This window comes from Cavia porcellus, unplaced genomic scaffold (assembly GCF_034190915.1).
Source record: "Cavia porcellus strain 051 isolate PalLab524CR breed Dunkin Hartley unplaced genomic scaffold, mCavPor4.1 scaffold_2, whole genome shotgun sequence".
Classification (NCBI taxonomy): Eukaryota; Metazoa; Chordata; class Mammalia; order Rodentia; family Caviidae; genus Cavia; species Cavia porcellus.
In genome coordinates, this window is record NW_026947485.1 from 37,980,172 (window position 1) to 37,996,479 (window position 16,308).

Below are 16,308 nucleotides of genomic sequence, written 5' to 3' on the forward strand. Positions count from 1 at the left end.
TAGCTGGGCAGTTTTTATTCCTGGATAGAGGGATCATGACCTGTGTGCTTTGAGGCTTTTAAGCTTCATGAAGTATAAAAACTCCAACTACTGTTGTAATTAAGGAAAAGATGCAGAAGCAACATAATGCAGCATAATTTTGGCTTCAGTCTTATTTTGATAGCATAACTTAAATTTGACAGGATGTAGCCCTTCCTTGACATACTCAAGGGTTAGGACCCAAATCTTACAGCTGTAAGGCATGGCATGCCTGTAGCAAGAATTTCCAAGTCACCATCCATGGTTGGGAAGGTGCTGGCCATTTTCTTGACATCATGGGAAGATGCTAGAGTCCAAATTTTATGGTTGTCCAGAATTGACTGCCTTACACATTTGACCAAGTCCAGTTGCCTACCAGATTGACAAAAATTTAAATATTTTCTGATATCAATTTACTTGGCTAGAATGTAACTATTCTTGTACTACATTGCTGAGAGCATAAATAGAAGCAAATAACTTTGGAGGGTATTTTGATAGTGTTTATTGAAAAGTAAACACATGCATTGTAACCCAGCACCTGCCACACAGGAAGTTTTGTACATGTGTGCAAGGAAACAAATATAAAGATATCAATTTCTATATTATATATAGTGTCAGAATTTGAGAGATATCTTTAGCATGCATCCAATGAAAAACTGGATAAAACGTTTAGTTACAGGATATTATAAAACATTTAATTAAAATTGTCCATATATGGTTCTCTTTTTAAAAATTCAGTCATGAAGAATTATTACTTCATGAAGAAAACAAGATAAAATAAATGAGCAGCCTAGTACCAATTCTAAAAAAGAGAAGGAAGTTACTGAGTATAGTTTCTCCCTGTGTACGTGTATGTATAAAGGTCTTGTTTTTTTCCCCCTGTGACACTAGCAGTTGAACCAGGGCCTTAAACATCCTAAGCAAGCACTTGTAGTCTTAAAGTCCTAAAGATTTTTTTTTAAATATCTAAAAAGATAAATAACAAAATAACATTACAGTGGTTATCTTTAGAGAGCAGGTAATGGAATGCTTTAAAAATTTTTTTCTTAGTATATTTGTAATGCATACTAGATATCGTCATTGTGAGGAGTTGGTACATAAACATCTCATCTCTTAATCCTTTTCATTTCCTCTTTCTGTCCCCTTTTTTTCTGGCTCCCCTACACAATGGTTTTTAGAGCAATAATATATCATTGAATTATGGAAAACATTTAACTGACAGAGTCTTCTGTTAGTTTCTTAAATGATAATTTTTAGAACAGTAGAATTTAGAACAGGGTAATATTTAAATGTAGGAATTACATGTAATTTGTTAACTGCTAATAAAATGAAAAAATATTATACTATTGTTATGTGAGTCTGTGATTATTAGCCTAGTTAATTGACTGTAGTGATTCACAGTTGGTTCGCTGGAATGAAAAGAAGTTAACTTTGGTGCCATTTATGTATGGAAATACATAATAGAATAGTGTATATACTTATAGAATACATATAGAATAGTGTATATACTTAAAATGACATATTAACTCCAGATTGCCAATATTTTGTCAATTTAAAGTAGGTTGTGTGTTTTTAATTGTTGACAGCCCTTAGTAAATGAATGAATGTTTTTCCTAGATCTAGACTTCCTGTTCAGGATAGTTATATACAGCTAAAAAGATCTCAATATTTTAAATTTTAATCCAGTAATGTAAAGTTAGATATTAACAGTTTTGTTTCAGTATAGTTTACAGATGATAAAATTTAGTCACTGTTAAGTGTACAGTTGTGTGGCTTTGAGTAAGTTTATAAAGCTGTGCCACACTACCAAAATCTACTTTGAAAACATTTCCATCACCTCATGAAGTTTCTTATTCTCATTTGCTATTTGCCTATCTTGACATTTCATATAAATAGAATCGTATTCAGGCATCTTTCATGTTAATTTTATGCTTCTTTCAATTAGCATAATTTTTTTGTTTAAGGAGAAAAAGAAAGAAAAACAGAAAAAGGGTACAAGTTATACAGAATTTCAGAAAAAATAAACAATAGGAAATCACTAGTTAATAGATTACATATTGTTATCTTAGAAATAGTTGTTCAAGTTACAAAATTAAAGCATATAAAGTGGACTTTCAAACAGTGAGACTGGAAACAGTTTTGTTCAATGATCCAACAAAACTCAGTAATATGGTTATCTATCTTATACACTTAAATATATATGCAGTTATATTCTTTAGAGCACTTTCTTTTTCTTTCTGTTGTACAATGACAATTAAACATTTTGGGTTTTATTATTCCCACAGTTCTTATTACTTTTTTTTGGAGAGAGTAAAACCAAATGTGACATAATAGAACAGAGTCAGTCAAATCAAAAGGATGGACATAATAGATAATGTAAAAACAAAATACTAGGTGATCAACAATGGTTACCATACTGCCTCTTGCTATCGTAAAAAGAATTGCCTATATCATCAGTTATAATAAAATTGAACAAAACAGTAAAGAATAAAACCAAAACATTGGACACATTACAGGACTTTAAAAGAAGATAATAGTCAACCGGAATGGGCATCATAATGAATCTTACTGTCTTTACAGTTAGTATAGTGTTGCCTATACTTTCGAACTTGGTACTATCAAGCAAAGCAGAATAGAGGAAAATCAGTCAAAGCAAGATGGTGAGGGCTATACAGGGTTTCAAATCAAGTTAATAGGAAATCAAAGTGGGTTACTATAATGTATCCTGCTTTTTTTATTTTTCCCTTAATTAAAAAGATAAAAATAAAAAATCAAATAATTGAAAAAAAAGGAGACTGAGATAAAAGAGGGCATAACAACAAAACAGCGCAGGTCAAAGCAAAACCATTTAAGCAAAATAGTTTTTCACCACAAGATATCCTGACATAAAAGTAGTTACCATAATGTCTCTTTCCTTGAAATCTTTGAGTATAATTTCGTATACTGTAGCACCAAACATATCAAGACAATGTAAAACCATTCAAGGAAATGACAGTATTACAGGATATTTAGAATCAACTATCAGAAAATGAACAATGGTTTCTGTATAATCTCCTTGTCTACAAAAGTTTTTGCTTATATTATCACATATAATAAAATACAATAAGATACAACCTGTTAAGACCGATGTAGACAGAAGAATAAAAGCTTGATGGGACTTCAAAGCAAGATGATACTAAATCAGCACTAGCTATTATGATGTCTTGTTTTCTCCAAAATAGCTGTTCCTACCATCCAGTCTTCTCTGCCTCATTTCTGTTGAGCTCTTTTTCTGTCGTTTGTTGTCAGTTTGTCCTCCTCATTTCACTTTCTGCTCCATTCATTGTGGCCTCTCTGCCACTGTTTCTGAAGTCTTGGTATTTTCCTTTTTTAGAATATCCTGCAGTATTCTCTGTAGAGTTGAATTGGTGGTTGCAAATTCCCCAGTTCCTCTTTATCCTGGAAGCACCTTGTTTTTCCATCAATTTCTAGGGAGAGTTGTGCAGGATATATCAGTCTTGGCTAGAGGTTGTTATCTTTCAAAGCTTGAATTATTCCCCCCCCAACGCTCTTTGTGATTTGATGGTTTGTGCCAAGAAGTCTGCTGTAATTCTGATGGGTGTTCCCTTGTAAGTGATCTGTTTCTTGTCTCTGATGGCTTAGTATTCTGTTCTTATATTGAATTTCTGGAATTTTGATTATTATATGCCTGGGTGTAGCTCTGTTTGTGTTGTAGGTGGCTGGGGTCCTGTATGCCTCATACATCTGAGTATCTTTACCTTTTGCTAAATTAGAGAAATTCTCTTGGATTATTTATGTGAATAGCTTTTGTAGTCCATTTGTTTGTGTCCCTACTTCTTTTATGTTCTTAATTCTTAAGTTATAGATCCTCTTACCATCTTCTAGCCTTTGTATTATTGCTGTTTGTTTTCTTGTTATTTTTAAGAAGTTTTTCATTTCATGCTACCACATTACAAATCTGCCCTCCAGTTCAGATAATCTATCCTTAGTTTCTTTCAAGTGGTTATGCCAGCTTTCGATAGAGTTTTTAGTTTCCTGGTAATCTCTTTGAACCTGCTTCTCGTATTCTATGTTTTCTCTATTTTCTCCATCAAACAATTCTGCCCTTTTTTCTGTTCTTCCATTCCACCATCTGTTTTTTGGGGGGCAGTGCTTAGCATTTCTCTAACTATTCTACTTATATCTTGCTTTATTTCATTAAATGCTTCATTTTTAAACTCGCCTATGAGGCTCTAGAGATATCACTTTATGTCTATTGGTGCCATGTCTGATATTGCATGTTTTCTGTCTTCCTTTGCGTTTCCCTTTCCTGTACCAATGTTCTCAGGATTGGGGACTGAGGACCCTTTCTTGCTGCTTCCTCTTCCCATACTTTTTGTTCCTTCCATACAAGCCAATGTAGGAGGCCCAATTTTTTTGTCTTTGTCGGTTACAGTTTGTTTGAATTGCACCAGCTAGGTGTTCCTGCACACTGCATTGTACTAGGGAGACACAGACCTGGGCAGCCTCTGCTGGGCCCGCCCCTCCAGGTCAACCTACTGAAGGCTTCACCTCTAGGGTGCACCTCCAGGCGCTGGGACCTGGTTTGGGCAAGACTACTGTGTCTTAATCAGCAGCATCACACAGGCCAGGCACCCCCCACCAATCCCACTTGAGAGAGGAATATGCAACTAATGTCTCTGCAGTGCCCTGTTCCAGCAAGTCTGCCTGGTCCCAGTATGTCCTTTGCTGGAGCCTCCTACTCTATGAAAGGGTCCCCGTTCTGCTCACTCACCACAAGTTGATGTAGGGCTCCCTGCTAGTCCTACCCTCAACTCTGTTCACAGATTCCCGCTCTCAGAGCTTTCGCGCGTCTCTCTCCCTGCCCTGCAGATTTGGCCGCAGTAGCAGCAGCAAGAAGTTCTAATTGTGGCTTCCAGTGGTGCACGTTCTAGCTTCCACGCTGAGATTTTATCTGTTCCTGTTATAGCACCAGGATTGGATTTCCAGTTGGTTTCTCTTAGCTTAGTTCATTCCTGGGTCGGCAGGGTGTATCTTGCCTTGCTTAGGACTCCTCGTACCGCACCATTCCTGATTTTAAGCGGGGTATCTCAGAGAGCTTCCGTAGCTGCTGCTATCTATCCGCCATGTTCTTCTGGAAGTAGCATAATGTTTTTGAGGTTCACTGTATTGTAGCTTGCATCAATACTTTATTCTTTTCTATGACTGAATAATATCCCATGATATGCAAGGATAGACATTTGGGCTATTTCCATTTCTGAATATTATAAATAATACTACTGTGAACAGTCACATACAAATACTTGTTTGGACATATATTTTACCATTCTCTTGGGCAGATTTCTGTAAATGCAATAAGCTGAGTCATATGCTATGCTTAACTTTTATAGAAACTGACAAACTGTTTTCCAAGGGAGCCATACCATTTTACATTGTGTCTGAGAGTTCCAGTTTCAAACAGTGTGTATTTGATGGCTTTTTGTTTTGCTTTGCTTTGCTTTGCTTTGAGTAGTAGACATTCTAGTGGGTATGTAGTGGTTTCATTCTGGTTCTAATGTATATTTGCTTTTTTTGTCTTTTTGTTACACAGACTCCCTGTGCAGTTCAGGCTTGCCTTGAGCTCACTTTGTTGCTCAGACTAAACTGGGTCTTAAACTTACAAAAATCCTCCTGTCTCAGCCTCCTGAGTGCTGGTGTATATTTGTTTAACGACTAATTATTGTATTTCTTTTCAAGTGCTTATTAGCTTGTCTTATTTTTCCCCCCATTGGAGATAATTCAAGTCTTTTGCCCATTTTTTAATTGGATTGTTTGAATAGAAAGGCTTCCTTACATGTTCTAGATACAAGTCCTTAAAGCAAATAGATAATTACCTGGGTAGTTCGATAACAAAGCCTTGTCCCCCCTCCCCCAAATTTTCTTTTTTAAGAAAACTAAAGACCAGTGATGGCAAACCTTTTAGAGTTTGCAATGATAAAAAACAGTTTGCTGTAGCACATGTGCCGTAGGTTTGCCACCATTACTCTAGATACTGACACAAAAAGTTTTAATAAAATATGACATATATTTTGTTCCTTTGTTTTATTTCCTTGTAGTATTCTGTTAAAGTGTGAAGGTTTTAAATTTGATGATTGATTTTGAAATATTTTGGGGGGGGGATTGTACTGTTGGTGTCATATTTAAGAATTGTCTGATTCAAAGTTAGAAAGACTTCATCAACATTTTCTTATAGAAGTTTAATAGTTTTAGCTTTTACATTTAGCGTTACAGTGTGTGTTGGGTTAATTTTGTGTATGAGGATATGAAGATATAAGTTAATTTAAAATAAATATACATACTCAGTTTTCCCAGCACCAGTTGGTAAAACCATCCTTTCTGTTTTGAATTGTCTTGCATCCATTTTGAGTCAGCTGACCATAAATGCAGTGGAACACCCAGTTCTGTTCATTTGATACAAGTATCTGTTCTTATTCTGTGCAACTTATCTTGATTATAAAGCTTTATATAGTAAGTTTGAAATTGGAAAATACCAGTCGTTCAGAATTGTTTTGAGTACTTTAGGTTTTTGCATATCTGTGTAACTTTTAGGATCAAATCTGAATTTCCAAAACAGAAACCCCGCTGGCATTTTGCTAAGAACTGTACTGAATAGAACAGATTTATTTAAAACAAATTTATGTGGGAAAATCTCCATTTTGATAGTATAGAGTTCTAGATCATAGAAGTTCAGAGACTATTTCTTCATGTAGTTTTCAGTATAAAAGACATGTTTATTTTATCAATTTTATATGCTTTTTCTGCCTATAAGATGATTATGTGGTTTTCATGCTTTATGTTATTAATTGAGTATACAACATGAATTTAGTTCCTGATTTTAAACCTGAACTTTTCTTCCCTTTTTTATTTTCATTGGCTGGTTTTTCTCAGTTAGCCTATCTTCGACTTTACTGGTTCTTTCATCTGCTAATGCAAATCTGCTTTTGAATGTCTTTCTTGTCATTGTACTTTCCAAGTTTGAAATTTTTACTTGATTTCTTTTTTTGAAAAGTCGTTCATATGTCATTATCAATAGTCTCTGTTTGATGAGACATTGTTACACTTTTTTTTTCTTCAGTATTAGAGATTGGATCCAGGGCCTTCACAGCGGGCTATGGCCCCAGCTCTTCCCTCCTTGTTCTTTATTTTTTATTTTTTGAGCCAGGGTCTTGTTAACTTGCCAAGCCATTCAGACTGGGCTTGAATTTGTGATCCTTTCCTTTAAATATTTAGTACATGATATGCTTTAGTTCTTCAAATATATTCGTATTAGCTGATGTAAAGTTTTTTCCTATTAAGTGCGATATCTGGGCTTCCATAGGTGTAATTTCTTTTTTAGACATAATTTCAGGACTGTTTTATCCCTGTGTATGAGCCATACTTTACTATTATGATACTTTATACATATGATAATTTTTTGTCAAAAACATGACTGTATCATTTTCATCCTTTATACTATTAATGAAATGTGTAAACTGAATTGCCTTTCTGATGTTAAGCCAGGTTTGCTAGGCTGCTGGCTTTCACAGCTTCTGTGGTTCTGAGTCTGCTGGTTTTTAATGCTACAATGGAAAAAGGAGGAAAGGAAAGAAAACTGGGAATAGGGCGGATTTAACACTAGAAAGCTCATTGTTTTTACCAAGAAATTTTTTTCTTCACTAAATGCTTATAGAATTGTTGCAAGTTGAATTTCTACAATTGAAAAAACTTGTTCTTGGAAATGTTTTGTTGTTGCTTTTTGGAGAAATGAATTTTCAGCAATCCTTTACCTACTATTGTAAGTGAATCTCGGTTTGTTGTGCTTTTAACCACTATGTGTGTTGTCTGTTCAATATCTACATAATCACATATGCATTTGTTGACAGCCATGAAAGTCCTCTCTTTGATTTCATTGAAAGCTGCTTGCGAAATAAACATGAAATGGTTATTTATGAAGCTGCATCTGCTATTATCCATCTTCCTAACTGTACTGCAAGAGAGTTGGCACCTGCGGTCTCAGGTTGGTTGAATATTTGCTGACTGGCTTTTGTTTGTGTTCTTAAGTTTGATTGTTTTGTGGAATTGAGAATGAGTTTTGAAACTTAGCTCTGTATGTATACCCTTTGCGTTTTGATAGCATATATGTAGGTGATTTCAGTTGTTCTGTATTTCTTTTTTTCAAGTTTCTGTTTCCCCATATGAAACTTTTAAAGAATAGAAGACAAATAACTGTAATGTCTTTAGTTTTCTTTAGTGTTTAGAAAGCGCAGTATTATAACTATCAATAGTTCTATCATTTATATTCATATATTAATGGGTAGACTAACCCTTAGAAAAAGGAGCAAACTTTACTTTCTATTATTATAAAGTTTTGTAGCTGAACAAAAAGTATCTTTTCTATTTTTGGTGACATAGTTATAATGTAAATTGTTGATGCTGTGATCTAATTTCTTGTACATATTTTAAATGATTCATTATGTATTTTCAACTGGCTGGTTCATAGTGATATATGATAAAATGAACAATATTTATAGAAGTTTTTGTGTTTTTTTTTTTTCAGTTCTTCAACTTTTCTGTAGTTCTCCTAAGCCAGCCTTGAGATATGCAGCTGTGAGGACCTTGAATAAGGTAGGATCTCTTTGCTAACTGTGAATTTTGATATAACATTAAATGTAAAGCACTTGGTTTTTTCTTTAAGGTTAGTATATATGATTTGTGGGCGTCACCTCTATAATATGTCATTTGTATTTGTGGGCTTAGTTATGGCCATTTTTACTAATATTTGACATAAAATTATAACTTCACTTCTGACTTCTAAATACTGTATGTTCAAGAACTGCACTGTGCAATACGTTCACCACAAGTGGTATTGAAGTTAATTAAAATTAAGTAAAAAGTTTAGTTTCAGGGCCAGGGGTTTAGCTCAGCGGCATAAGTGCCTGCTTGGCAAACACAGGGTCGTGAGTTTAATCTCTGGCACCACCAACAACAAAAAATCAGGTCCTTAGCCAATCTAATCACATTTTCTGTCCTCATAGCCATATATAATTAATTAATAAATATCATATTAGTGCAGACACTGAACATTTCTGTCTTTCATTTGTAATCTTAAGACCAGCCAAATGTGTCTCAGAATTCAGGTTTTTGTGAATTTTGAAAAGGCAATGCGGTGCTCTCTATTTTGATACTGATCAGCTCTGGGAGCCAGGAACAGCAAGCACCTCATCACAAAGACACACTACATTTCTGCACAAAACCTGTGACTGTCCTACCAGGTGGATAAGTGAAGACTTTTTTCATTATCATGGGCCATATTTCGATATGATTTCATTATGTATTTCAGTATTATTATGACCTGCATTTCAAGGTGTTACCATGCTTTCAGGATCATAGGTTAGGAATTCTTTACCAGTGTAGGATGGGATGAGGCAGGGTACCATCAGCATCAGTGAGAGAGCTTAAGAATTGCAGCACCATCTGTGGCCAGTGCCATCCAGTTTTACATTATTACAGAAGTAGGGCTAGAGTGCTATAGGACTGGTGCAGTAGCTTAGCGTGCATGCCTAGCACACCTACACACACACAAAAGCCTATTAATTACAGAAATGTTTTCTATCTGCTACTAGCAGTGTTAATGGAGCAGTGTTACCCTGTAGGTCCTGTCTCAGAGATTCTAACATCTGGTAGAATAGACATACTGTGCTATAAGAAATTAAGGTCTATAATAAACAGATTGTGATATTTTTCTGAAGGTTATACTACACTGTAGTATAACTTATCTAATAATAACTTATCTACTGATAAACCTTGTTACTTAAAAACAGTTACATTTAACCTATCCTTTGGGCGCCACTTAATTAAAATTTAAGTTTTGATCTGTAGCAATAGTAGTATGCTTACTTTTTCTGTTGTCTTGCCCTTCCACAAGGTGGCAATGAAACACCCTTCTGCTGTTACTGCCTGTAATCTGGACTTAGAAAACTTAATCACAGACTCAAACAGAAGTATTGCTACCTTAGCCATTACTACACTGCTCAAAACAGGAAGTGAAAGCAGTGTAGACAGGCTTATGAAGCAGATATCTTCTTTTGTGTCTGAAATTTCAGATGAGTTCAAGGTAAGTGTTTTTAAACTTGATCACGTTTTCTTCCTAAGGCTTGCCTATTTCTTTTTTTGATGGTATCTTTTGAAGAGAAAAAATTTTAAATTTTTAGAAAGTCTAATTTTTTTATAATTAGTGCTGTGTTCTATCTAAAATACCTTTACCTCCAAGTCATAAAGGTCTTTTCTCATGTTTTCTTTTAAATGCTTTGTGGGTTTAGTTTTTACATTTTGGTCTATGATCCATGTGGAATCAATGTTTGTGTGATAAGTTTAGTGTTTTTTTTATTGATAACCAGTTTTTCCAATAAAATTTATTGAAACACTTTCTCCTTCAGAATGCTTTTGCATGTTTGTCTGAAAAGTACACAGCTAAGTGATTGTTTATTCATAGTATATACAAATCTCTTTTAAAATTTTTCCAGTAATATGGGATCCTGTGACCTTGCTGAATTGTCTTACTGGTTCTAATTATTGTTAAATAAGTTCTTTAACGTTATCTGTATAAATAATCATTTTCTGTGTACTTGACAGTTTTTCTTCTTTATTTCTAATCCAAGTGCCTTTCCTTTTTTCTTGACTTATTAAATTAACTAGTACTCCTTCGGCAGTGTAGAATAGGTCTAGTATGTTAGAGATAATCAAAAGAATAATAAATTTCAGTTCAAAGAATGAAAATAGAAAAATTTCTATTGTTTTATTCTCTGCCATCTAGGATAATTGGCCCTGTTACTCTGTACTTGGTACATTTTAAGTCTTAAAAAATAAACCTAGCCTATATATGGGTACATTTGTTTATCCTTGGGGATCTTTGAAAGTTATGAAAGTTGTTTTGCAGCTGTTTGTAAAATAAACTGGGACTATGGGAAAAGCAGGCTTGATAAGAATGATGTTTTAAAATAGGAATTGGCAAACATCTCTAAAGGACTATAAAATAAATTTTAGGCTTTCTGGGCCCCTCCATTTTCTGTTGTGTATGCTTCTTTTTTTCTTAATAACTTCAAAAGTGGTATGCACACAAGATTGGACTGTAGTTTACTGGCTTCAGCTTTAGAAATTTAAAACATTTATATACACCAAAATGAGGAGGAGGAGCAGAAAGAAAAGAAACCTACAGTTACATTTTTGATCATTTCAATGATATATGTTCAATTTTGCAAATATCATATTAATCAAAGTGCAGATTTTATACAACATGGTAACATTCATATGAGTACTAAAAAACAAGCAGCGCTAAACCATATATACTGCTTGTGAATATGTTTGGTAAACTGAAGAAAAGCAAGAATAATGGTAAAGATATTCAGGAGAGTGATCATCTCTGAGAAGGAAGAATGGGATATAACTAAGAGTGAGGGAGCATACAGAAATTTCACAGACTGAGAGTTCTCTTTTTAGAAGTTATATGGTACATGAAGAGGAATTTCTTTTTATAATGGTTTATTAAATGTATACTTATAATAAGTAGTAGTATGACAAAGGTTGTAAGAGTTTTTAAAAATCATTTCAGAAGTGTTTCCCAATTTTTCCCCAATTCCCTTCTAAGGGGAAATAAGGTAAAGTACATAATTGTTGGGAAACAAGCTTAATGAGTCAGGGATACATCCTAAAGTTTGAGTTATATTAAAGAGTGTGTCACTGAAAAACTTGTCAGTGTAAATCTTCATGTTCATAGAGAATATATTCCTCTGTCTCTTAGATTCTCTAAAATAAATATTATTCAGACTGCTGTTTTGTTAGTGGTGGAAAATACAGCACTGAAAGGTGACTGGCTTTCCTACTAAAGTCACATAGTGAGCTAGTGAGTTAAGACCAAAAACTCAATTTTCTAGTTTTAAATGCGTCAATGCTATTTCTGTATCTGCTCCTTAACACTTTGATGTTTTTATCCTTTCTTAGGAGGGTCTGCTTAAGACTCTGGCTTCTTGTTTTGACATCTTTGTGTTCAGATATTCATTGTCTTAGTTGAGATAAAAATGTTATTAAAACATTATAAAAGTTAGTCAGTTGGAAAAAAAGTAAGTCCTAGCCCATGCATTGAAATCAGTTCCAAGTGAATTGCAGTCCTAAATTTGCAAAGCAAAATAGTAAACATTTCAGAAGAAAACTTAAAACATTTTCATGACCCTGGTCTAAGAAAAATAGTTTAAAAATATGAACAAAGGACATTTTGATAAATTAGATGTGATTAAAGAATTTCCACTTACCAAAACAAAAACAAAAGAACATAAAACATACGAAAAAACAAGCCACAAAATGGAAGAGCTTGCAATACATACACAGATTAGCGTTAAAAGTTTCAACTTAAGAATGTTATAAAAGAACTCTTAAGTCAAAAAAGAAAAAAGAATAAGATAAGGTACAAAATCTTAGACTGTGTATGATAAAGGATATTCAAATAACCATGAACATACGAAAAATTTATAAGTATTAAGAAAACAATTAAAATTGTAATTAATGTAGTTATTAGAAAGGTGAAAATGAAAAAGTCAGCAAATAACAATGATAAAAATCAAAACTTTCATACAATGATTGGAAATGTAAATGATTACAGACATTTTGGAAAACTGGCAGTATTTACTAAAGCCAAACACATGCATATCCTATGACCTACCAGGTTCACTCCTAAAGATATTTCCAATAGAAATGTATACACAGGGTCCATTTTATTTTTTATTTTATTAGATTCATTTAAAATGATTCATTTATTTTATTAGATTCATTTTAAATGTCAAGCTAACCCATAGAATCAAAATTCCTGGATTTAAAATCCTGATTCTATCTCTTATTAGATATGTGACCTAAGGTAAATCATGTAAACTCCTGCTGTCTCAGGTTCCTTAACTGTACTGTGAAGATAATGATAATATTTATGTCATGGGATTACTGTGAAATCCAAGTGAAATAATAGTCAAGCATAATATTTCAGTGAGAGTTATTGCTGTGGTATATCTGTCTATCTATCTCACAATTGGTCTGAATTGATTTAAATTTGCACATATAGAATGGAATACTAAGATATTTGAATGTTTTTTTCCCATTCTTTTGTTCTACAGTGCAGGTTTGTAAATCTTTGTGTAATATAGATAGGGTCATTTCTTTCAGGTTGATTTAAGTTTTGGAATTTTTCCCTTTCCCATTTTAAGATTCAGTTTAATTTTTTATGTGGCGAATATTATAATGCCTTCAAAAATCATAGGTATACAAAGAAGTATATTTTTTAAAATGTCACTTCCTTCAACCATAAGCAGACAAGTGTGTTAATTTCAGGTTTACTTTTTTGGTGGATGTTTTAATAAGGCTAAGAGATACATGCATGTTTATTACTTTGTCTTTTATTGTATATGAAAAATAGCATACCATATGTAGCAAAACTACACTAAGATACCATCTCTTTTTTTTAATTAAAAAATTTTTTAAAAGGAGATTAAAAGAGGACATAACAACAAAATACCATTTCTTTTATAGAATTCTTTCTTTAACCTAAAAATCAGCTGATATTCCTTATTTTTATTTGTAGCAACCTAGTACCCCAGCAGGTGTATATAATATAGCCTATCGAATCAGTTTCTGGTTCAGGTAAATTGCAGTATTTCCAGTTGCAGACAAAGCTAGTGGATGCCCCTGTGCATGGTTTTTGTTTTTGTTTTCCAAAACATGCAGGTGTATCCTCGGGGTAAATTCCTTCAACCCCATATGAAGGGTAAATAACAGGTAGTTTTGGAAGAGTGCTGAATTCTACCAGCAGTGTTGGAAACTGTCCCTTACCCCACAGTTTCACCAATAGTGTGATTTTTCTTTTTAAGCTTTTGAAAGTTTGCTGACCTTCTGGATGAGAAGGTATTTCAATGTAATTTTGAATTTCTGTTATTATGAGGGAAGTTAAACATCATTATGTACTTTTAAAAGTTAGGAGATTTTTCTATTTTCTCATTTGTAAGTTCCATATGCATTTAGTTTTTTTATTTGGTTTCCTGACCAAATCAATATTGGCATTTTATTTATTTTATTTTATTTATTTTTTGTCTTTTTGAGACAAGGTCTTGCTCTGTGGTTCAGACTGGCCTTCCACTCACTTTGTAGCCCAGGCTGGTCTCAAACTTGCAATGATCCTCCTGCCTCAGCCTCCCCAGTACTGGGATTACAGGAGTGCACCACCGTGCCCAGCGATATTAGCTCTTTATCTGTGAAACATATTATGGATATTTTCTCCCTGTTTGTCATTTGTATTTTGGTTTTTATTGTGATTTTTTATGTAGTCAAATTTGTCAGTCTTTTATTGTGCTTATCTTGTCAGTCATTGTTAGCCTTTCCCTTAAGATTATGTAGGAATTCACCCCATGTTTTTTTGTACTGCACTTATAGTTTCATATTTTATATTTATATCCCTACTTTATTAGATTTTTATTATTGCATATGGTGTGAGAAACAGATCTGATCTTTTCCTTTCCCCATAACTATTCAGTTGCTCCTCAAATTTTATTCAAAAGGCCATCTTTACCCCAGTGATGTGAGATACCATCCTTCTCATACAGTAAAAGTTCCATATGCATTGGATCTATTTCTGGGCTTTCTGTTCTGTTGGTTTTATCTACTTATATTTCATTGCCATACACTTTTAAATGTGGGAGCTTTGTAGATGGTATTAACATCTGTTAGTCCCTCCATTACAGCTCTTTATTTTTATTGTTTTCCTGAGTATTATTATTATTGCATCTTTATTTTCATTATGAATTGTAGTATCAGTTTTCTAATTTAATGAAAAATCTCACTGGAATTTTTATTGGGATCACATTAAATGTATAAGTTAGTGTAGTGAGCAGCAGCCATCTTTATCATGTTGACAAAGTATAACCAAGAACAAGGATGTCTTTTCAACTGTTCAGACCTACTTTTGTGTCTTTCAAGAATTTTTATGTATGTTTTTAATGTTTTCTAAATGCTTGTTCTTAAATATTTTCTTTTTGTTGTTCCGATAAATTTTTAAATTATTTGTGTAGTATGTAATTACTGTACATATTTAAGAAACACAGTGTCAAATTTCAACACATATGTATAGCATGGACCAGTTAGGGTAATTGGCCCACTCCGTAACATTTCTTTATCTGTGGAGCTTTTGAGCTCCTCTTCTAGTTCTTTATAAAATATGTAATAGGTTATTATGAACTAGTCACCTACCATTCTGTAGAATACTGGAGTTGTGTTTTGGTACCTGTTATTCTAACCTCCCTCCCCCTTCTAGGCCATTATATTTTCTAACTAGTTATTATTCATGTATATAAATACTGAAATTTTCATATGTTAATTTTATATCCTGCTATCTGAATTATTTTTGTTGAATAGTTATATTATTGATTCTCTGAGGCTTTCATTATTCTGTCATGTCATCTTAAAATATAGTTTTGTCTTTTCAATTTTCTGTGCCTCTAATTGTTTTCTCTTGCTTAATTGCATTGGTTAATATCTCCAGGATACTGTTAAATAATAATGGAGGCAGTGGTGTCCTCATAGTACTTCTGACATTCATGGGAATGCCTCTTGGGTTGCCCTATGAAGTAATGTGTTGGCATCAGAATTGAAGTCTATATTTATATTATGGCTATATTTATACATTCCTATTTTTGAAGAATTTTTGTTAGGAATGACTTCAATTTTATCAAAGGCTTTTCAGTATTTCAGTATTTTGGATATATTCATAGTTTTTTTCTTTAGACTAATAAGATGATTTATATTAATCAGTTTTCTAATAGTAAACCATCCTTGTATTCTTGATATAAATCTCAATTGATTATGATTTGTTACTTTCTTTGTGTAACAATAGAGTCCGTTACCTAATATATTAGAATTTTTACATTCATGTTTATAAATTATTTCAGTCTATAGTTTTTCTTTCTGTGTACATATGCTGTCTTTATTAGGTTTAGGTACCATTACTTCATTAAAAGATTATGGACATTTTCTTTCACTTTTTTATTCTCTGAAACAGTGTATCATTCATAGATTTGGTGCTTGATGGTTGTTGGGAGTCCAGTCTCAGTTCCCCTTGGGTATGTTTGTGTTTTGCACATCTTGCTAGTTATATACTAACTGCCCTTTGTTTCCTACTTTTCCCCTTTTGTTCCCTCTGTGTAATAAAAGATATCTTCCAACCTTAGAAGATAATGTCTCCTTCTA

The 16,308-nt window shown here is 33.3% G+C and overlaps 1 protein-coding gene across 2 annotated transcripts in view; it reads left to right on the forward strand.

Annotated features, from left to right (window-relative positions):
• Copg2 (COPI coat complex subunit gamma 2) overlaps positions 1–16,308 on the forward strand; it is a 239,418-nt gene that overhangs the window by 79,488 nt on the left and 143,622 nt on the right. For both annotated transcript variants that reach the window (XM_063240650.1, XM_063240642.1), the window contains exons 10-12: positions 7,920–8,053; positions 8,594–8,661; positions 9,962–10,150. In XM_063240650.1, the coding sequence (XP_063096720.1) occupies positions 7,920–8,053; positions 8,594–8,661; positions 9,962–10,150 (391 nt within the window). The remainder of the gene's footprint in view (positions 1–7,919; positions 8,054–8,593; positions 8,662–9,961; positions 10,151–16,308) is intronic.